The 24,204-nt window shown below is 45.3% G+C and overlaps 1 protein-coding gene across 4 annotated transcripts in view; it reads right to left on the reverse strand.

Moving 5' to 3' along the window:
• The window catches only part of LOC144124642 (polypeptide N-acetylgalactosaminyltransferase 11-like), a 110,597-nt gene that overhangs the window by 80,683 nt on the left and 5,710 nt on the right, over positions 1 to 24,204 (reverse strand). For all 4 annotated transcript variants that reach the window (XM_077657441.1, XM_077657442.1, XM_077657444.1 and 1 more), the window contains 4 exons: positions 22,519 to 22,678; positions 15,203 to 15,283; positions 8,278 to 8,366; positions 120 to 289 (listed from right to left, as the gene is read on the reverse strand). In XM_077657441.1, the coding sequence (XP_077513567.1) occupies positions 120 to 289; positions 8,278 to 8,366; positions 15,203 to 15,283; positions 22,519 to 22,678 (500 nt within the window). The remainder of the gene's footprint in view (positions 1 to 119; positions 290 to 8,277; positions 8,367 to 15,202; positions 15,284 to 22,518; positions 22,679 to 24,204) is intronic.

The raw sequence follows: 24,204 nt of genomic DNA on the forward strand, positions 1-24,204 counted from the left end.
TGTGCTGAAAGCCGCGTCCCCCCCCCCTCCCCTCTTACACACCCGTGAGAGAAAAAACGGGGCCAACTGCCGTCGTACAGTTTCCATCAATGGTCCCAATGACGGCTTATTGGACTCACGCAGGGTGCTGTTGTCATCGACGAGGATCAGCTCATGCAGGAGCGTGGGCGGGGTACGCTCCAACACGGTGTGGACAGTGCGCACCAGGGCCGACCAGGCCTCATTGTAGAAGCACACCACCACGCTGGCCGTGGGCAGTGAGCGCTCGTCAAAGGCCTGCTGTCGGCAGCTACAGTGGGCACCAGCGAGAACAGGCATCAGCAACGAAAATGCACTGGGAATTTAGCCACTTGATTTGTGAAGAACACAGAGGGGGGCAAAGCAACCTTTGCATGCGTACTCCCCGAGGAAAGAGCAAACAGTGGTGATAGAGATACCAGGTTGCAACTGGACCAACTCACAAATACTACAATAAAATGTTACTGATTCTCAATACACCAGAACATGTTAATGCTTTCAAATTTAGCAGGTTTTCAGGTCACACAGGAAAGAAATGCAGAAAAATTAAAAAGTAAGCGTGAAGTTACACCCACTGTAATGTTAACTTGCAGGCGAACACATGGAACTTCAAGGCTACCACTGAGGTGTTCAACAAAGCTGTGCTTGATATTCATCAACTCAAAAAAACATTTAGCTCACTGCCAACACACACGTGGGTTCGCATCTAAACTAGTTTCGCTGAATAGCCCGGAATGGCGAGGGGACAAGCATGCTGCATCCAAAGTAGCAAATACCAGCTGAATGGGTAGCAAAGTAAGGCAGCAGTAGTGCCTCTTTCCGAGTACACATGCGGATGTAAATAACAAAGCACAGAATTTTCTCCTTAACACAATCACTCCTGTCCAAGTAGAAATCAATGAGCATTGTGTGCCCTGAAAAAACTGGGGGGGAGGGCCTTCTTAATTGCATTCTTAAAGAAGAAAATGCAACAGCATTTACTAGTTCACCACCTCCTGTGATCTTTCGAGTCTCTAGTGTTGTTCTTGCAATTTTCCCACAAAAACTCTGGTTGGAACCAGTTTCACTCCTCTGAAATGGTATGCATGAGTCATCACCTTCTAGAGTGTTCAGTACCTTACATTGGTTTATCATACGGGATTATACTAATCCAATCAATTCACCTTAATCCATTTTCTGGGGCGGGCCTAGTTACAAAACTTCAGGAGTCATATGACCTCTCTGGACCAATCATTATTTGGCACCTGCCACAGTGGACAGGTTACCTCTCTCAACCAATCAGAGTAGCCCATCAGAGTAGAATCCAATGATGTCACAAGGTCACACGACCTCTTTCCACCAGGAAATCGGGGAATTTTGTGACACAGAAGCCGGAAATTTTTTCATCACGCTTGCTATTGTTTCTCTGCTGCCCATATTAACAGAACTGGAATTTTCTTCCTTGTTTTTCTTGACCGTTGCCTAGCATTATTTGTATTGCACTTTGCGCTTTTTGTTGTGCTCGGTTTTAGTTATTTTTACTCGGAAATAATCATTGATAGGTCTCATATTTTATGCTGTTCTTTTATCTTGCGCTCTTTGCCTTGTGACCCACTCCTGTATAGCCTGTATAGGCTCAAAGTATCTATAAATAAAATAAAAAAATAAACCTTAATGCCGAAGTCGAGAGTTGGACGAAAACTCATCTGGTCGGGGACGATCATAATAAAACTTAAAAGGAGGACGCCGACCAAAAGTAAAAAACAAAAAAAACAACAAAATGACGTTTCGACTCCCGTACAGGAGCCTTGTTCACAATGAGAACCTTAATGCCATTGCATTAAAACCGCACCAGCAATCCCAACCCCCTGTTGTGATTAGGCAATGTGTGAATAGAGTTCAAAGGCTCCATTTACTTGCATACACACCTGTACACTACACTGAAACAATGCTTCACAACTGGCCACACATTCTTGAGGCAAAGAACAGTGTTAACACAGCACATCATAATAGCTGCTTTCTGCCCTGTCCAGTGACTCAGCACACTGTGTTCTGAAAGAGTACACAGGATGGATGGACATGTTCTTTCAGGTCGGACCGACTGGCCCAAATGCAAAGCCTAGCTACACGTTAAGCATTCCCCCACTTGGCAAAACTTGGGCTCACATAGTGGTAGCATTTCTGCTAGGTCAGCCTGCCTTCTGTCCAAGGTAATTAACCATTAAACCATCATTCACAATACCACAGCAGCTGGGCCAGTGAACCATTGGCAATGAGCACAGAATGCAACAAGATACATACACTTGGAGACTAACTGGTTCACTGACTGTGTTCACCATGTCCCAGCTTCTTTTTGTTCCCCGTCATTTCTTCCATTCCAGTGGCAAGGAAGGAAATGACCCAGTTTAGTGAGACAGTGGCATAGCTTGGTTCACTGTGAGAGCCCCTGACGCAAGGTCTCGCACTGGGTTTCTGGCCCATGACATTCAATTTCATTCCATCACTGATAAGCTCAACTAAAGGAGTGGAGACACCAGATTTTTCGCAGTGTGTTTTTGCTTTGGAGTGATGCATAAGCGATTATTAAGAACTGACCCCTGTGCACATTTCACCTGTGCTCAGTAAATAATTTATGATTTAGTTTCTTCTAAAATCCAGTTTAGGCTTTGGCTTCAACAGCTGAAAGGTGGTTGTGACGTCACAAGTAGCTCTGACATCGTGTGAGGTACACAAAAAGTTTGAATAAAATGTAGCACAAAAGAGACGAGCACGGGAGGAAGTCACCACAAACACTGTGCTCATCCTCCCATGCCCGTCTCTATTGTGCTACATTTTATTCAGGTAAGTGTCACCAACTAGCCTGGCAACAAGTTTTATTGATATGAAAAGTGCTATGTACGTATATCACTGCTCTGTCATGTTAATTCACTCCAACTCTAACACTAATGTTCTCCAGAAGCTGGAATGACAGCGAGCGAACAAACAACTATTATGTCCCAGTTTTTGTGCACGGAGTGCGTGACCTCATGCCTATTTGTGCCCTCACAACTGCCATATGACTGCTCAGACTAGCTGCAAGAAAAAACTAAATTAGTACAAATTATTTACCAAGCGCAGACAAATTCCACAAGGTGATCTATCTTTACTAGTGTCTATCATATCATTCAAAAGCAAAAACGCTATGAAAAAAGCTTAGGGGGTCTTTTTATCTACATTCTTAAAGAAGAAAACGCAACAACATTTAGGTTGTTAGCTGTGCAGTCTACAAGCTATGGAGTCTACAATGAGTGTCTAATGTTCTCCGTGTGATTTTCAAAAATTCTGGTTGGAACCAGTTCCATTGCCCTTAAAGGTGGGTTCAGACGAGCGGACCAGATCGCGGATGGTACGGGCGCGTCAGCAGTGTCCGCGTGCCACATAACGTGAACGTCACTGCTCCGAGTGGCCTTGGACGGACGGCGCGGTCTTTTCCGGGCCCGGACCGCGGACCAAGTGAAAAAGGCGAGCGCCTTATTCAGTCCACGGGCTTGGCGGCAGACCGGGATTGTTTTTGCTCTTTTTTGCTTCTAGGTCAGTCAACATTCACTCGAGCGCTCGTCCGGCTAGCTATCCGGAGTGAAGTCGGCTTTGCTCCATGCTGGCGCCTTTCATTTTGGCGCGCTTTTCTCCGTATTTGCAGCTCGAGGGCAGCATTGTGTGTAGTCCTTATCGCGTTTCGTTCACTGCGTTGTTCACTGCGTATTTGCTGCACTGCGTCGTTATTGTGTGTTTGAGCGTGTGCGCGTGCATGAGTGCCAGCTTTGTTTTGTTGTTTCTGCTAATATGAGTGAAGTTGTAAATAAGGCGCTCAGTGACGAAGCAACCGTCATGGTTTTAGCGCTCGTTGAGAGCTACCAACCTATATGGAATATTGAACATGCTGACCACCTCAACATGGCGCTAAGGAATACTTTGTGGCAAAAGATAGCCCCGGAAATGGATGTGCGACATCCCGAGTCAGCCCCGTACACGGTCGGTACACAATGTTTTTATTTTTTTTTTTACTGAAACCTTCGAGCTAAGTGGGCTTTTGAACTTGCCCTTGCTGTGCATTTTACTTTGTAACGATCCACTACGTAGGATTCTTGAAGGCGCTGTTTGGAAATAAGTGCCGAATGTTTCGAAATGAGCGTCAAAAATTGAGAGCGACGAAGGACGGCTAGGGCGCCGACGAAGTTTATGCTTGCAAGCGGCAGCTTTACTCGTGCTCTTTTCCAACCACGGCTTTGTCCAACAAAACCGCTTTTTAGCAGCAAAGGTTTCCTCGTCGTCCTCAGACGCTTTAATGGGTACAGCCAGTGCAGCGAGACGACGTTTTCACTGGGCGTCCTTGAAACTCTCGGTAGCAGAGTTTTCGGAGCTGCACAAATAGCGCAAGTACGCTGAGGAAGAGAGAGGACGTGCGGATTGTCCGCTGCATTCGAGTGAATGCTCGACGTCCAGACCGACTCGCGGATGCTTGGTCACGTGTCACAATAACCTTGCTGACGCGTGCGGACCGTCTGCGATCCGGTCCGCTCGTCTGAACCCACCTTAAATGGTATGCATGAGTCATCACCTTCTAGAATGTTCCACTACTTTCCATTTCATATGGGATTATACTGATCCAACCAACTAATCCACATTAATCCACCCAATAATCCACCCTAATCCATTTTCTGGGTTGGATCTACTTCCAATATATTAGAGGTCCTCAGATTTTCAAATTTAGTGGAGCCCTACGATTTGTCCACTGGTGCTCACGTGGTTCTCATGATGTCACAATCCTCTCAATTACATTCACAGATCACAGAGAGTCCTCATATACCTACTGGCGCAGTGGTGCAGCAGTTAACTCTTTCCTTACAGCACCCATTGAGCACCATTAGACCGCTAAAGATGACTTCGCACACCGATGTCGGAACCTTGTGCGTTACTTACGGGCATGCCATGCGTCTGGATTGTAGTGAAGTTTAGTCCTCGATGTAGTTTCCTTTTTTCCCGCAAGACAGCATAAAAGTCGCTTCGCAGCCTCCGCATGCCCAACAGAGAGAGAGAGAAAAAAAAACTTTAATGTCCACGGATATAGGAGCCATCCCTACCTTCCCAACTCAGGTACGCAGACCCGGGAGGGAGTAGGGGACTCCGCGCCTAGAGGCCTGTGTGGCGAGCCACTTGGTTCTTCGAGGCCTTGGTCGCCAGGCAAATGGCTTCGAGTTGGTCTTCAAGCTTCGAAGCAGAGACTCCCAAGCTTCCTCATCACGAATGTTTACGGAAGCACCAGGCGAATAGGGGCATTGCCAGATTATGTGGTTCAGTGTCCCTCTCTGGGTGCATTGTTTACATCTGTCATGTTCTCTGCCGTCTATGCTAAGGAGGTATAGCCAATGCGGGTTCGGATAATTGCCCGCCTGGAGTCTTCTCAGGCTCCTGGCTTGTTCGTTGTCCAGTTATTTGTGCGGTGTGGCGTAGGATTGTCTACCGAGTTTGTAGTGGTCGCAAATATCTCTGAAGGTGTTCACCCACTCCTCGGGCACCGGGCCGTCGAGCCGCTCTGCGTTCGGCCAGTAGACGTCTCGAGCGAACGCTTGTGCGGCTTCATTCCCCAGTGCCGATTCGTGGCCAGGGGTCCAAATAATTTTGATTTTGCGGGAAATCTCCCTGAATGTGAGAATTTTCTTCATTTCTGCCGCCGCCCTTCCCTTGGTGAGGTTCCAGATGGCCGTCTTGCTGTCACTAATTATGGTGCTGGCTTGCGCCCCGACACATGCGAGTGCAATAGCAACTTCCTCTGCGATGTCAGCATTTCTCGTTTTAACCAATGCTGTAATTAAGAGGATGCCTGCCCCGTCTACCACCGCGGTGACCGTGGCCCCAGATTTTCAGTGGCTGCATCCATGTATGCCACTGTTTCCGGTGGTTTCGAGTCCATATCTTTAGCTATGGCATTGGCTCTGTTTTGCATCCTTTCCTCGTCGTGAAGTGGGCTCATGTTTTTTAGCGTCAACGGGATGTATAGGTTGTGTCTGTACCCGTTAACGAGACTAACGTTCGGGGTGGGGCCCCTGTCGTGTTGAAGGGTATAGGCTGAAATTGATGTTTGGCATGGCTTTGAGTCTTTGCGGCAGTTTGATCATCGCAATGTTGAAGAGCAAGGGGGACAAGACGGATCCCTGAGGTGTGCCCATCCCTGCTATGTTTATGCTCGATGATTTCGCGTCCAAGCCAGCGTAACTGTTCGCTCCGAGAGGAAGCTGCTGACGTAGGCGAAGGTTTTAGCTCCAATGTCCATGTCTCTGAGGTTTACAAGAATGGCTGCGTGGTGCATGTTGTCGAAGGCCTTCTTGAGGTCAAGCCCCAGAATAGCTTTCGTGTCACCTGAGTACCCCTTGTCGACGATGTCGTGGTTTAGTCGCAGCATTACGTCCTGCGTGCTGAGGTGCTTCCTGAAGCCGACCATTTCGTGGAGCCAGAGCCCTTAAGACTCTATGTAGTTAGAAAGCCTCGTTTGTATCACCTTCTCCATGAGTTTTCCAAAGCAGGAGGTGAGGAATATGGGTCTCAAGTTTTCGAGTTTGTACGGTTTGCCAGGCTTGGGGATGAATATGACGTTCGCTGTTCTCCATTGTAAAGGGAGTTTTCCTCGTCCCCAGACTAGCTGCATGTAGTCTGTGAGTTTGGTGATAGAAGTGTCGTCGAGATTTCCGAGAATCCTATAGGTTATACCATCTGGTTTTGAAGCAGTGTTGCGTTTCAGGCTCATAATTTCCGCTCTCACTTCCGCTTCCATTATAGGTCTGTCCAGTTCCGGATTGGTAGCCGCAGTGTAGGGTGGGAGGTCCTGGTCCACACTGTCGCCAATGTAGGTCTTCCTGAGTTCCTCGAAAAACTCTTCTTCGGAGCCTTCGAAGGTGTGTTTGATCTTTTGCTGGTTTACTTTCACCTCAGTTTTATTCTGCTCAGGGCAGAGCAAGTGCCAGAGTATGTTCCACGTTTTGGGGAGGCTCATTTGTTTCTCCATGTCGTCACGTATCTGGAGCCAGTCCTGCTCGCATACTCTGAAAGCATGTTTTTCCATTTCTTTGTTGTGTCTGTGTTTCGCCTCCTAAGGCTCCTGTTCCATCTCTGTCTTTTCAGTCTTTTTTCCATGCTCTTCTTGGCTTCCCACATATAAAGGAGGCACGAGTCCATCGGGGCGGGGGCATCTTCAGCCTTCACCATTTTAGTGTTATTCTTGACTCTTGTTCGTATTTCTTTCGTCTCACCCCACTTCCCACCTCTGTCCCCCTCCCCCTCTCTTTAGACTTCCATGTACAGATCACGAAAAATTGGAAAACATCTTCGGTACGAAGGTACAATTTGAAGCCGCCATTACAGGAATCAACAACAAGCTAGAAAGCATCATAGATGAAATGAAGGAGGCCATGGAAGCAATGTATGCATGCGCGACATGTGCTCGAAACCATCACAAATCTCAGAACTATGCTTTGTCTGTGATTGATGTCATTGACGACCCGAGCAGCAGCGAGTCTGAAGATGACGCTTTTCCATCAGAGATTATGCCTTTTTTTCGAGACAGGTGGCCACGCTCCACTCCCAACTATAGGGTTTCCAATCATTGTTTGGAGCAAGAATACTATTCAAGATAGAACTTCGGATTTTTTTTCAGATAGCGGCCAACAGAATACCAAAACATTTTGCATATTTCAAAAAATTCTTAACATTTTATTTTACGATACAAGCGTGGTTTTACAAGTTTTGTTCAATTTTTCCTAAAATCTTGTTTTAAACTTATATGTCTAAAAATACCATTTATCTAGCTTTGTTTATGTGTGGTGCACAAAAGTTCAAATACATTAGTTTTTACAGAAAAACAAAGCTACTGAAACCTACAAAGAATGGTCCTTTTCCCCACGGCAGGGAAAGAGTTAAGCAATGTGCCACTGCCCCGGCAGGTGGCTGCTTCAAACAAAGCGGGCAGGGCTTGTGAGACCCAGGCTACTTTTCCTGAGCATTAGGCTCATGCAGAGTGCCACGGTGGGCAGGTGGAAACTGCGCTGAATTTGGCAGCAGTGGGCAGTTCGCTCACAATCTGGTGAGCAGGTTGTGAAGATGTCACAAGGTCACGTGACATTCCTTGTCCAATCAGGAAATTTCGGGAAAGTGAAGCCAGAAATTTTTTTGAGACGACAACCTAAATGCTGCCGCATTAAAAGTGGTGTCTCCAACGCACATTAGCCACAACAGGCTATGGGGACTCACAGGGGATTGCGTGTGTCCGGCAGGGTTCGCACCTTTCCCAGACGGTTGCTGATGAGCACGTTGAAGGCATGCTGGTGGTAGCCTTCCACCTGCACAGGTCATTCCAACAAATATGGACAGCCATGAAAATTGGCTGAACCCAACACAGGAAGTAAGGAAATAATTTGTCAACTTGTCCTCAGTAAGAGGGTTTCGGACTTTAAAAAAGTAATGAAACAGCGCTGATCCTCACTGGTACTTCTCAAGTACTTTGATGCTACATGTGGTGCCACGGTAACCTTGCCACTTAAAGAAGTATAGACACCTAACATCTGGCACGTTTTCTTCTTTGTAATGATGCGTAAGGCATTATTATACATGAATTACAGTGTGGTATTCTCCTATGACCGCTCAAAGCTTACAATCGAATTTCTTTCTCGTGGTGTTTCGTTTCAGTCCAACAGCCGAACGATGACTGCAATAATTTGTCAACCTAATTATTAGACATAAATTTCAACTTCTGTTTTTGTCTCCTGGCTATCTCATTTAAATTTAATTACTCTTTTAATGAGGGTACCAATCTTTGCTACAAGCACAGCTTAAATATTACCATTTACACATTAATTACTGGTACATAAATTGATCAGGATGACAAAAATACCGAGATAAGACTTTAAATGACTTTTGACCACACAGAATTGCTACATTAACTCACCAAAAAAGTCAGTATTTCATTTGTCGAAAATAATATTCACCAAAAAAAAAAAAAGTGTCCTGAAATAAAAACCGAAAAAAGTCCACCGAATTTTTTTAAAATAAAAACGAAAAGTCCAGCCCCTACTTATGCCTTATAGTTCCCGAAAAAAGGTACACAAACCTCCAAAAATGCTTTCTGAGAAAAACGGCAATAAAATCTCTGAAAACCGTTCCAATTCACCAAATCTTGCCTTGACAGAAGACTACAGGGGGAGCCCCAGTGACTGGAAAATGTACTACGAACTGGGCCAAATTGCATACCGAAACCTAAGTTTCTGATAAGAAACTTCAGAGCAATGAATTTTTGCAAGCATCCAAAACGAAGAGACTACGTCAAGGTGCACCCACTTTTTCGGTCAACGTGACAAAGAAACAGAGCAAAAAAATTATTTTTTAATCGCAAATACCCAAGTGTAATATATTTTCTAAAAGACAAATAAATTCTCTACGAGATGGTCGCAAAATCTCAAAATCAAATTTTTTGACAAAACGAAGTCTCAAAAACAATGTCACACCCCACTTTAAGGGGGTTGCGGCTTTCAGCAGCCTATGAGAAATTATTTTATGTTTACCGCATTTACTCACGTTATGAAACTACCGCTTTTCCAGAAAAGTTAACATCAATTTGGGGGAAGGGTTGCTTACACTGGGAAAAAAAGAAAGTTGACAGATTTTTTTTGCGAGAGTCAAAATTTCATATCATACATCTGCCCACCAAACCGCCAGCCCTTCCATCCACCCATCATCAATTAAAGCACGCGATCAGCCGCATTCATGTCGCCAGTGTTTGGCATTGCTCGCTTCCAAAAGGTGTTTGCTGTATCACAGAACAATCCGATGACTTTGTGATAGTTGACGGCACCAGCCAATAGCGGAGAGATAAAGTGAACAAGCTGAACACCGGCCCTGAAGGTCAGGTGCAAGTTTTTTAAGTGAGATTAAAAAACATTAGCAGGACGGTTCCGAGTGTGTAATGTGAATGTTTAAGCGTTAGCTGTGGTGTGAGAGGGGTTAGGCATTTTTGCTCCTGACCTCAAGCTCGCCAAATCACTTGGTGGCCTGTCAGAAGGTCCTGCTTCCTCTATGGCATTTGAGTGTAGAGGGCGTTTTATAGCAGTCTGGTTCAGGGTGCCTCGATGCGGGCGCTCCCACTAGAGTGAAGTCACCCTTTGAACCACTCGACACCACCTAAACCCGTTTTCATGCACTCCCTCCGCCATTGTGTTGCCTGCGCCGACCTTGCCGCTCTGCTGTCGTGCGGACGTCACTGCTGCGTGCCTGCGTTCGCGTGGCTTTCATCGCCGTGTGAAGCCAGGATGTTGTGTTCCTCAGTGCTCCAATCATGCGAGAAAAGGTTGGAGGATGTTCCATTTTCCAAGAGACCCAAAAAGGAGGCTTCTGTGGCTGGTCCGGATCAGGCGTGACAAGTGGCAACTGACGAACTCCTCATGTGTCTGTAGTGTAAGTGCCACATGTTGCTTCAGTTATGTTTTGTTGCGATTTACCACTTCTTCATTTAGCCAGCTAAGTCTCATACAACATTTGTATTGGCCAGATGTCATTTCCGCACTATTCGTCTCGCTCGGCGTAAAAAAAAAGGCACGCTTCAGCGCTGAACCGGCCACTGCCTGACGCTTGCCTGTTCGCATCTGAAATTGCATGACAATGTTTTGCTCGTGAATGCGTACCGAATGTGCTTTCGTCATTTCTGTTCATTAGAAAATAATTGCCTTTACGAGGCGCTTGTCAGCGAACCGTGGATGGCACGAATCGAGGCACAGAGCACGAGAACAAGCAAGGGTACATACGCTGTTGCAATTACTGTGCATCGGGGTCGTCTAGGAGCTAATGCGGATTAATTTACTTACGATTTTTTTAGTTTTTGACACGTATACTGCGTTGGGTAGCGTGCGCTTCCTGTCAGCCCGATCCTTCGTCCAACAACGTCGCGTTAGGTCAGTAAATGAGATTAACAGAATATGTTATGTGCAGATTGAGGAGCTCATTCAAGTAATTCGACTGATATATTTGGACTACTTTGTTTTCTTGTGTGCTGTGTTCGTTGTTTTCATTCTCGAAGAGGAAATCTGGGGCTAATTCCAATAACAAAATAATCTGCAGGCTCATTTCGAAGACAAGAGCTTCGAACAAAACCGCGCGGACAGATGTAAGAAGCTCAAGCCCAATGAAAACACACAATGAAGTTAGCAATATTTCTGTTTATGGGAACGTGAACATTATTTCACTTTTTCAAAGTAGACATCTGCATTAAATAGATGACTGTAACTGACAAAACAGTTGTGATTGCATATATGAAGTTGTGCATATATGAAGTATGATTGCATATATAAGCCCCAAATATGAAGTTCCGTGAAAGTTTTGCTTCGAAGCCTGAATTCTGCATCTATGTATATATGCAATCACAACTATTCTGTCAATTTCAGTCATCTAGTTAACATAGATGTCTACATTGGAAAAGTGTAATAATGTTCGTGTTCCCATAAACAGAAATATTGGTAACTTTATCGTGTGTTTTCATAGCCACTGAATAAATGATTTCATGCTTGCTTGGGTAACAGTGTATGTGTTCATCTAGGTACACTCGGACGAACAGGCGAGTGCTTATATTTTATTACCGTTGCTGATAATCTTTGTTTCTTCAAAACGTGCGAAACCAAGGCGCTGTGTCATTGACCGAGTCTGCTCAGTTTTCTTACTGATCCATAGCACTCACTTGCACTGGGACATTCACAGCTAAAAATTTAAAAAACGCCAAAAAAGCTTGGACAGAAATCACCCGATGCGTTTCAGCAATTCTAATAAACTTGGTAGTTTGAAATTAACTACAAAAGAAGTGAACAGAATTAAACGCTTTCAATCGAGGCAGGTGTGGTCTAAAATAAATTTTCAAACTCTCTCTCCCCCCCCCCCACGCAGTGGATTGTGGCATTTTTCAAGCCCTTTGTTTTGCCCGGAGATTAAACACGCATAGGAAGGACAACACAAATGGGTCTGCTAATACCCGCAGTGGTATGCAGAATATGCCTTGACATAACCGTCATCGAGATTTAGCTCATCTTAAAAGGGGCTCAAAACTTTTTATTGCATGCTCCTCTGCTTCGTAACGGTTCCTTTCATCGTAATCTATCACAAACCTCGGTAAATAGACATTTTTAGGAATTTTTTTCCCTCTGCTTCTCTAAGAGGATGGTTGCTTGACGCGGGTAAGCTAGCTGACGATGCAAATGTATGTTGGGGTGGAGTGCTGTTTCGACGCACCAACGAGGTCAGTGCATAAGAGATAGGTTTTGAACTATAGCGATAGATTCTAGAGATGCTTCACTGACATACCCGCTTTCCTTATTACCGTCGATGCCTTAACGTTGGCTGCTTGTCCGGTCTTTAAAAACACAAGGCCCTCCAAGAAAATTTAACATTCTATTCTCATGTAAAACAAAAGTGCACCGCAAGACTCCTTATTTTTCTTATTTTAAGTGCCCGCAGCAAGTGAGAAGTAAGCAACCCTCCTCCCCTCCCCCAGAGAACGAAACCTGCATTCCACAGGCGCGAGAATGGCGGCCGCCGTAGCAGACGACGCAGCTGCCCTCACCCTGAGCAGAGGCGCGGGCATCGAGGCACCCTAATCTGGTTTAAACTGCTACGCTCCTCTCTGATACTCAAGCACTCGCCGACTTTCTAAGCATACACTGGCGTAGCCGAGCAAACAGCACTGCGCCGACCAAGCCACTGCCGCCACTGCTCCTGTCAAGAGCACACAGCGTCTTGGCGCTCTGCCATGTTCACCGAGTGTGCCACCCCGCACGAGCTCTCGTCAGAGCCATGATGTTATCAGTGCACGGGATCTTGGCGCACTGCCAAAGTCTGCACTGCGAATGGAGCGAAGCTGAGAAACGTGCTAATAGGCAACGCTTAAAAAAAAGAAAATTCTCAACCACAAATGTGGAAGGTGGGTACATTATGCGAATGGGTTCATTACACGAGTAAATACAGTTATCTCACAAAATTGTTCTGTGATATATATTTTTTCTCTGAACCTTCTGAAAAAGCTGCAGAGTTAAGAGAATGGGGCAGAAGGCTGGGTCAACATTCTCTGCATTCCTAATGGCGTGCTACAGGTAAAAATTTTCTTAATTTTTTTTTTTGCAAAGCACAAATTTTGGCTTTGAATTTTTGCGATGCAGTGCCCGTCGACATATCTAGAATGAGGAGAAAATTCCGTACAAAGAATTTAAAATTTATAAATTTGAAAAACAAAGAATGGCCTGACCTGCACTACGGTCCTAAGAGTGCAACAAGAAATCTGCTCTGCAATGTGAGTATCTAGGCAGAACACTGTTACGGAGAAAAATGCCCATTGTTTGAGCGCTTCCCCGCAACACAGCCACCCAGGTCCATGAAACAATTTTTTTCGAGTAATTTCCGGTTGACTTCAGCAATAAAACTATGGGACAGCATAAAAAACCAGGCATAAAAGCAGATACAACAATTTTAAAGAAATCAAAATTTTTTAGAGTTTTTGGAGACTTCTAAGCTGCATGCCCTCTTAAGCAAAGCCACAGATTTGTTTGACAAGACGAGCTACTTCTGAATAAAACACAAGACTAATGCCGTGGTGCAAGAAGGCAACCGAGTCAAGAAGAAACAAATCCGAAGCCACAAGGACGCACACTCCACATCAACTCTGTCAAGAGTCCAACCTTTCCCTGGCTGTTAAACAACTGCACCACCAGAGTGTCCGATACATCATTAATCTGAGACTCTAAAACAAACACAGTATAGCAGTCAAAGTAAAAAGCTGCCGAATGCCATGGGTACAAATGAGCAAATGACAGGCCGTGAAGTGGCAGAGAGAAGTAGCAGCCCTTTTCACTAGTGTCTTACAATGATGTCAATACATCAACAGAAAGTGCCTATCAGAAACAGCTAATTTTTTTAGGGGCAGCATAATTAAGCCGCACTTAAGTCTTTTAACAGACACCAACGTGCCCATTTCAGATGTCCACTAGTCTCTTATAGTAGAGCAATGGCATTGCTTTAGTTGCAAATATTTATTGCTTATCTTGAATAGTTCAGCCATTTTTACTCCGACTTTGCTTAGCACTCTGTTTATCGAGTGGAACCAATATGGTAACACACAGGACACATTTTCTGTGCAGGTGTGGAGTGATGGGCTAGTTTGTGACACAGTGCTACTACAGGTTTAGTGCAGCACAAGGACAGACATAGAACTACACACCACAAACATGCCTGTTGTCATTTTTTCTTCTTTTTGTTTTCAATTACTTCTCACTTCTAGTCAAGTCTGACATAACAGCACATTCTGAAAAGCTATTAACACCCTGGAATTGTCAATAGAGCTGCTCTTCTTACACTTCATATGAAGAAACCCACAACCAGAATATCAAGCACAACACATCCAACCTCTATTCAATTCATTCTCTCACTGTTTGGGAAATGTTTCAATCAGTCATGTTACTATTATAATTCGGGCATTGCAAGGAGCCAGGAACAGTGTTCTATCATGTTCATTTTGAATTCAAAAGAAAATTACACACTCAAACAGACATTCAAAGTGAGGAAATTTTCAGTGTACACCACTGCGTGTGGTATGGTCGTGAATGTAGAACCACTGTAACTGGCTGAACATTGCTGCAAGTTTTACTTCCTTACTTTTGATGCCAAACATGAGCATGTTTTAAAATGACAAGCTGCAGCATGCCACCAGCGCAGAAGATGTGCACTCTCAAACATGACCCCGTCATGTTGGCAAACAGATCGTGGCCTGCTCAGTGGGTTCAGGTGGATGGGCCTCCCAGCAGCACCTTGGCACTACATGCAGCCAGGCTTCTTGCAAGTGCACCTTGTTTGCACTTATCACATACGTTTACTTTATATAAAGCATTAATAATTACTGCAGCCACTAAGGGCTCATTGAATTGCACCAACATCCCAGCACATAGGCATTTTTTGCACTGAACTCAACCAGGACGCACTGACCATGGCCAAACGGCACCCAACTGCCGTGTTCACTTATTCTAATTGACAGCTGCAGGCTCATTTGCTCTGACCACCATGATGTAGCACCCCATAAGCCATCAGCCCCTCATGTGAGGACAGGTGCACACATTTAAGTAGTATCAACTCGTCATGCCGGCCCCTGCCACATCACCTTGACCCGTTGATCCTCTGCATTGTGGATGACCCCGAGCCGTGATGCGTCAGGAACAGCAGCTGATCCCGAAGGAGCTGCCTGCAAAACGGAAAATATGTGCAGCTAAGTCCAGTTTAAGCATCTGCAAGTTATTTCAAGATTCACGTTGCCCTCAACATGCATTACGCTCATGGCGAGCAAGTTGTCTAGTAGCAAGTAACAGACAGGGGCCGCTATTACCAATTTCTTGACAATGTGAGGCACCAGGCCCAAGACTGGAAAGTGCATGCCGATCCTCAAAATAGACAAGGGTAGGGAAACGAGGCACTCATTACAAAAAGTCGCCTGCATCACAGGGAGCATGCCAGACTGGTCCCTTCCTCAATCCGGCTCCTGCTCCTCACTGTGCCCCATATTTTTGACACCATAAATAGTAGACAGAGCACTGACCACTTTCGCTGAAAGTAGCAGCACCAGAAGCAGAAAAAAAGGAATGTTTTGTAACCATCCCTGTCATTGCATGCCTACAAGCCCAAGACAAGGGCCCAGATGGAGACAAGTCCCCTTGTTGAAATGTTGGCTAAGCACCCTGAGGCTAAGCTCACCCTCCCTGGTTCACTTTGTGTCATAAAAAAATCTATCTATGCGCCCTCTCCCTACCATAGATTGAGCGCATAAGGCAGATGACCACTGCTTAAGGATGCATTTCATCATTTAGGTCAATGCATGGGCCAGGAATTCGAGATATCCTCTCTTCCCCCAGACCATAGAACTCGGGAGTAAACTGGACGGGTCACTTCGTACATAACCGCATGCTGAATTTGTAAACCAATTGCCAAGTCATATGCATTAATTTTTTCTTCTTTTTACACACACTCATTGCTGTAACTCGATTGTTTGCACATGTAGTACTCACTCCTGCAATGTCTTAATACACAAAACAGCAGTATATGAAAATAAAAATAAATAATAAAAATAAAAAAATCTTGATTTTTTTTCACAATGAAACAGTCACTGCCAAATCTCACATTTTGAAGACAGGTGCCTGCGCTCCCTACAATCATCTCTAGCTTCATTTTAACTTAACTGCCTCCCACGGGTTTCCAGTGACATGAATGGCTGAAGTCACTTTCGAGCAGCTTTTGGAGTAACCAGAAGTACCTCCTGGCGTCGAAAAGTGAGCATACGAAGGAGATATATACATTATTTTCCAGTGTATAAGTTGCCTTTTTTTTTTTCATTTTTCGTCGGTGCAACTTAATATGGCAAAAAATGATGCGCCACCATGCACCACCGTTTGCCGTTCCTAGAAACTTTTTGAAAGAAAATCGATGAGTAAAAGAAAAAATTAAATCGAAGTGTTACAGCTTTAGAGCAGCACAATCCGTTACTGTGATCCGCTTCCGCGGGGACTCAACTATGCCTGCGCAGTGGCAGGTATGCGCTCCTCAGAGCCATCAGATATCTCCCCACGGATGCGGTTCATGGCAGTGGAACGCGGATCGTACTGCGGAAAAACTGTATTTTTATAACTTTATCCTACGGCTACAATCCCAAAATCTCACAACAACCAGACTGAATGTGGAGGTGGCACGCACTACGCGCCTCCACTGCATCCAGTCCAGTCATATCATCATACTCTCAAAAGTTTCGATTTCGGCGTTGCATCAGCATGGCTTTGCATGCGTTGTACACTCTTTTTACTCAAAATGACGCCGCCTGCGAGACAAAGGAGATAACGATGCAAAATTGAAGTTGCATGCCATTCAATATATATGCGCCGGAGAATGTGAATGAACTGCACTGCAGGGAGACAGTGCCAAGTGAGTGAAAAAAAATTACCCAGGACTACCACTTCGTTTTGATAGGGCAACGAAGCAAACCACAAAATTGATGCCCACTGAGAACTTCACGGTAGCGTACCGTTTTCCCACTTCGGCCACGCAATGATGTAGATGTCAACACTGGAGCCATTTGCAAATGTTTGTGCCATGCACATTGCTGGCATGCCTTCCACACCAAGGAATGACCAGAGTAAACCTCTGCATGCTGCAGACCTATTTCGCTTCTGTTTTCATTATGAGGGGCGACAGCACACCGAGCCAGCATGACGCCCGCTCACGTATATACACTAACGATTGAGTGAAGGATTCTCGGAAAAATTGAGTTTTCCGCCAGTGCTGCCTAACGCAGGTAGGATAATACATGGCTCCAGATAATTTTGTTCACAAGAAACTACGAAGTTTTGGCACAACCTTGGCGCAGATTGCACATATTTTGTCATAATGTAGCAGCATGAGCAGGCTTTGCCTTTTGGCGCAGCAATCACACCACTGGATTTCCTCTCCCTGTGCTACGCATGGGTGTTGATCGGAGAACGGCTGCTTCAGCACGACTGCCCTGCATTACTGTCGACGCTCTCTCTCCCATTTCCCCCCAGAGTTAGCCAAACATAAGGCACGATATTGAGCAGGTATTGCGACACCAAACAGGCATAAATGGGCATAAGTCGAGGCGGGTAATTAGGCTCATCACCCCTTATGTGTTCACAACGACCTCAGCTCGTCACGAGCTATCGCCGCTTTTTTGCTTATGAGCTCACCTTGTCATGGGTGCTTCATTGTTTTCTAAATGGCTTTTGGTAAAATGTGCTCAACAAATGGTGTTTTCACATTTAAACCTAACATAGCAGTGCCCGTTCTTTCATTCTGGCTTTTTTTGAATGAGAGCTTTCACATTAGACTGCAGAAGATGTTCCTTGTGTGCTGAGACTCACCCTCTTAGCACGAGCATGAGAAGGCCTTGCGCAGAGTGCCGCTGTGTTTTAATCGCTACCACAGTCGTTGATAGCCCCCGTATTTTGGAGGGAATCAATGAATGAATGGTGCATTTTGTGTACTGCGATTCAAAATTCCATGACTACAGCGCAACGAATGTCACGTAGGAGGACATAGATAGGCAGCGACCCAGCACAGCGCTGACTCACAATGAAATCTTTATTAGCTGCCAGCCAGGATGAGTACCCAACTGGCAGCCAGAAATGGAAAGTAACGCACACAAGTCATGCAGCGGAAACACAAATATCGAAAAACTCGAAATATAGCACGCACGTTTCAACATTCGCAGTCGAGGTAGCGTTTTTCTTTTTCTGACAGCGATACAGAGGGTGCACTTATACATTTTTCCGGGAGCCTTGCTATCATGTGTGCTTCTATAATTTCCCTTGCCAGAAAGTCGCGGTTCCTGCCTATCACAATGCACTCGTTGTACAATGGCTCGCAGGCATCGACGTCATCTTCGTCATCGTCATCATCACTTGTGCAGTTTCAGCAGTGTTTGGCTACATGGCCTACGATGGGGCCACGTGTGACATTAAAATCATGCTCTTTTAATCTTTCGTTGATATATCGGCCGGTTTGGCCTATGTATTGCTTCCCACATGATAGCGGCAAAGAGTAGATGACTCCCTCCTGGCAGGGGACAAATTGTTTTGCATGCCTTTTCAAGCAGCCACGTGGTTCACTGTTGGCCAAATTAACTTTCTTCACCAGGCTCGACAATCGGATAGGTGCCGAAAACACGTCAACCCCCACATGCTCTCCAATTGTCTTCAGGTTGTGCAAGACCCGGTGCAGATATGGCACAACGGCAACTTCTTCAGTTTCTCCTTTTTAATTTTGCTTTGACATCAGACCTCAACATTTTCTGCAGTTTTTCTGCAACTGAAACCAAAACTTCTGAAGTGTAACTAGCCTGCGTCAAACGATCTACTTGGTTGTGGCAGTTTTGCTCCAACCTGTGCTCACATGATTTCTTTACAAAATTGTCAAAAACTGAATGCACAATTGCTCATCAGCCCATTCGAAGCTCGTGAAAAGAGCAATTATGCATTCAGTTAATAATGTTATGCTGGCTGAAAAGATATAAGGACATAAAATGTGAATTACTTGCATGACACGGCACACCTTTCGCTAAATGTACAAGTTTACCCTAGCAAACACAGCGAACTGTGGCATATTCCAACATGCCGCACAATATACAGTGCATATAGCCTAGCAAACACATTGCCTCGTCTTTTAAATAAGTTTCACGCTGCAAAAGTCGATATATCACGAGCATGCAGCAAAGATATACAGGATGTACGCGCTACTTTTTAGATTTTCACCATGCTTTCACTGCTTCTTTATCTCTTTCGTTTCCATAAAGTGTTGACCTGATTTGCAACACTTTGTTGCAAAATAAACTTAAACTTCAACCAAAGACCTGTTTTTCTATTCAAGGGACACAGAAAGGGGCTCTGAATAAAGGTGCGATATGTCTGGGATGTTAAAAGACGACGGTTCATAATTATCCTCCAGCAAGAATTATTTTAATGCATTTTGTGGAAGCTGAGTTATGTGCAGACAAAATTTGAACTTCCGCGTCTTCGCGCCTTTTCCTCTCCTCTCGCACGCCGCTGCTCCGCCGGCCCCACTCACTCGGCCCCTCCCCTACCTCCACCGCCTACGGCACGCACGTAGTGGCTGAGGCCGCGGTATCGCATGACGTCTGAAAGAATTTGGCGCTGTGAACCAATGATTACCCCCGGCTGCTGACGTCATTTGCAAGAGACGTCGTCTGCCAGGTTTTCGCGCAAAAGCCCGGCAGCGCGCCTCGCCACGAGGTGCGAAAGCGGGAATTTTTTATAATTTATTGTAAATTTCCCGCTCGCTTTTGAGGTCTCGGACGTACGCGGCATGGACGCTCGGTGGCCTGTACTCTACATAGTACAAGTACTTTAAAGCAAAGCTCAAACGCTCCTTTCTGTTGTGGGCTCTTAAGTATATTTTTCTGACGCTTTCTTGTTATTTTTTTGTATGCACTTCATTCCTCATTGTTCTTTCTAATGATGGGCCAACCGTTCTTAAAACCATTGTTTGCATTTTGCAACGTTACTTGTGTATGTAATTTGCATGTTGCCTGCTGCCCTGCAATGTGGGGGCAAGGGGCATGTCAAGCCACAATTTCTGGCTTTTTTCCCTCGACCCTCACCATGTGTACATGGGGAAATAAATTGAATTGAACTGGAAAATTGAATAGGAAACTGGACAACACATAATGGCAAATAAAACATTATTTCCTGCCATGAAACGTTTTCACTGATATTTTTGTGCTTTAAACATGTTATTGAAGCATTCCACATCTTAAAAAACGTTAGCCATTTCAGTACCTTTTTTTTTTATTACTGAGCCCTTTAAGGGGTAAAAAGCTGTCACAGTGAATTCTTTTGTTTGGTTTGGTTTATAGGGGTTTAACGTCCCAAAGCAACTCAGGCTATGAGAGACACCGTAGTGAAGGGCTCCAGAAATTTCGACCACCTGGGGTTCTTTAACGTGCACTGACATCGCACAGTACACAGGACTCTAGAATTTCACCTCCATCGAAATTCGACCGCCGCGGCCGGGATCGAATCCGCGTCTTTCGAGCCGGCAGCCGAGCGCCATAACCACACAGCCACCGCGGCGGCTGAATTCTTTTGTAGCAGCACAAAGTAGCACAATGACAGGACAAAGATGAACAAAAGCAGTGCTGAGCGCTTTCGTTGATCAGTACTTCAGTGCGTCGGCTTTGTCTTGTCACCATGTTTCTTGATGCTGCTGCAGAAGTGATGTCAACCAACTATACAGAAAGCTTGTTCTATTTCCAGAAAATCCGTATCACACATCACAATACCAGGGGTAGGACAAAAGGTAGGACAGTCAAAGAAAGTTTTAAAGCAGCTCTTGGAGCGGAAACATATGCGTTCTAGAGCAGCTCTTGGAGTAGCTCTTAGAGCAGAAAATGTGCATCCTGGAGCAGCTACAGAGAATATAATAATTTTGCAACAGCAACGCAACATGAGGATTTTGGAGCTACTTCGAGCACAAATACTTTAACCCTGCTTAACATACGCGAACATACGTGTCCCCAAATTTCAGTGAGGTCTAGTTTTTTCCCTCCACTGAGTTTGTCACCGCTAATCTCGAATCACTTTTGCAATTAAATTCAAACACATGAAAATCCTGCCACTAAAAATTCAAGAAAAATGCCATCGGCCAGCAATCGGCGCAGTCTGCAGCTTGCATTCTGTACCGTGCCATAAGCCAATGTCTGCGCTTGCACACTGCCCCTCACTACTGCTCCATTCTAGAGCGACAAGGCGCCAGTGGTAAACCACACTACTGGAAAAACACAAGACGCCTCGGAAGACACACAGTGGTCTCTCACGCTACAACGTGAGCGGGACCAGCTTTTACACACTCCTTGTGGTGCCTGTAGGTACAGCGCTGACAGTATAATGCTGTCTCTAACGTACTGATCTGAACGGGGCATAAACTGCTCATCCCCCACGCATCAGTTCTGTTGCACGGCAAGACGCAGGACTAGCCCAAATGTTGTCGCAAACTGAAGGCGAGAAAAAGCAAATGCGCTGTGCAATGCACCATGCTGGTCACACTGCATGTGACGCAGCTGCGCAGGCTGGTTCCGAGGCTTTTTTTCCAGTCATCCGGTTTTTCTTTTTCTTTAAAATGTGCAGGCTAGAATCGGATTCCATGAAGCGACCGCAGGAGCAACCACTTGCCGCAGCTTTGCCCATTCTGCTATGCTCCCAAGACCCGTTTCCATGCATGTCACATCTCTTATAAAGTGCTAGTTGCAATGGCGCTCATTCACTTTCTTCAGTGGTGCATTGCCACTCATAGACTGCACCGTGGCCTGAAACAACGGCATGCCGTGCGTGGTGCCACACCTCATGATCCAACCTGCGAGCACGCAGTGGCCACACCACCGTATAGTCGTCGACACACTGGTTCTTATGGAAGGCTTAGCATTACTGTGCGAGCGCTTTGGAGCGTGCTGGCAGTCGATTCAGTGACGAATTAGGAGGTTAACTCATCTGACAAGTGCAAGATACTGGGACAGGTGAGTGCCGTCTGGAAACGCCGCAACAGCTAAGTGAAAGTTCTAATCACAAAAACTTTGGGATTTGAGAATATTTAGATCAGACGAATGCTTAAAATAATTAAAGCATGATGTGAACCTAACTGAACAGCAAACGCTGTTTGCACACTATTCCAAATTTCGAATATTCTCACACATCACAGAGACAGAAAGCCAGCCATAGAAATACCGGAAAAAAATTGGGCTTGCCTAGCTTTCGGCACAGATTTTGTGCAATTTAGGCCAATTTAATGCTACTGGCACAGAAAATCTCATTTGTGTCAGAACGGCACAATTGGCGCAGCTGGCCCATCCCTGATTAACGAGGGTATTCATGCATGCCGGAGAAACCTGTGCGTGACATGGAACCTCACAGTGGTTGACGGTCGTGTGCCAGCGCGAAGATGCAGCCGCGAGGCACCGCCCTGACGTGACCGCAGCCGGGGGTGGTGCCCGGGTGACTCGAGCAGTGGCAGCAGTACCAGCACTGACACACCACTGATCACCACAATCACCACCAGGCAGCACCACAACCTGCGACAACAGAGAAACAGTGCAGAAAAGATCAGGGCATGCACGAGGTACAATGACAGCACCAAGTACGAAAGTCCAATTACAGCTCTTCCTCGAGGAGATGGGCTGCACATGTGCCATGCTCTCCCTAAAAAACAGACTCCAAGCAGTACATGCATTCCATCTCTCTCCAGAAGTGCCACAAAACCCAGACTAGAGCAATACATGCCTTCTTACGTGTGCAAAGTTCAATTTGGAAACTTCTGTTAAAGCATGGTGACAATAGATCACAATTTGCGTCTTATTCAGATGAAAACTGGGCAGATCAAGCTGCCAAATGTATGAGGCCACGACAAGGCCAGCAATGCCATCTATGTGTGTGACCAAAACGCTGCATTTGAATGAAGTAAGCATTGAAAAGATAAAAGCAGGAACAAGGGAAGGTGACTGTTGGGACTAGCGTGCATCTGGTGATATGGTGATACGACAAGTTTCGGCAACAGCTACACACAAAAAGTCATAAATGTGGGCATGCCTCGCTGTTACACAAATGCTCCTACGTCTCAGTAAGTAGTTGGAAGCAATGCCTGTGCTCATGGTCCTCTTTTGTGTGTTGTTCATGTTGCATCTTGTTTAAATATTAGCATACACAACCAACTAGTCCGGCAACACACTACATTAATGCAGACTGCACAGTGTTACGTTTCCACAAAATATTTTATTTGATGTCTCTTTTCTTAATGAACCTGGTAAGCTTATGACCCATGCTGATGCCAAGCTGTTAAGACGGTAAGACATAATGACATCATCGTGCCATCACCATGCCGCATTCTTGAGACATAACTACAACGCAATAAAAACATTCCTATTAGGAAGAAACACTCCCACACATGGACGAATGCTGCACTCACAACTGGTTTATTACGACAAAACATGCTGAGTATAAAGGTTGCGTTGTGCATGTGCTCGCAGAATAATCTAAGAAAGACGCGAGTCAAAAGCAAACCTGCAGCCGACATACATCATGAGAAGCATCTTATCTTGTGGCAGAAAAAAAAAATTGAATTCCGATCTGTACAAGAAAACTGAAGCATCGCTTAAAGGGGTGGAGACACCAAATTTCTGAAAAATATTTGAAAAAGTAATATTTCAAATAGCACTCCTGATGCTGACTCCACATAAGGCCTGGTATGCTTTTTCCCACGTCAATTTCTTCTGGTCTCCTTGCTAGAGATACAAGGGCACAGTTTCACGATCTTAACCGGAGATGAAAAAGCGAGCGGTACCCCAAACCTACTCGCAACTTTATGCTGTATGATACTTTGTGCAGGTAGGGGACTTCTGGTCACAAGGTCCTTTCACTCGCCCTCATCTGTAGGCTCATTGCAAATGTCTTCACATTGTTCAGAAGGGTGTCGGCAAGAGCTGTCACGACCAACAGAGGGTAGCCCAAAGCCAAAATTCGTGCCAACTGGTAATCACAAAACAAGATTAAATGTAAAAGGTGTCTGGGAATCATTAACAAAGTAACAACGAGGCTACAACTG

This window comes from Amblyomma americanum, chromosome 3 (genome assembly GCF_052857255.1).
Source record: "Amblyomma americanum isolate KBUSLIRL-KWMA chromosome 3, ASM5285725v1, whole genome shotgun sequence".
NCBI classification, from domain to species: Eukaryota; Metazoa; Arthropoda; class Arachnida; order Ixodida; family Ixodidae; genus Amblyomma; species Amblyomma americanum.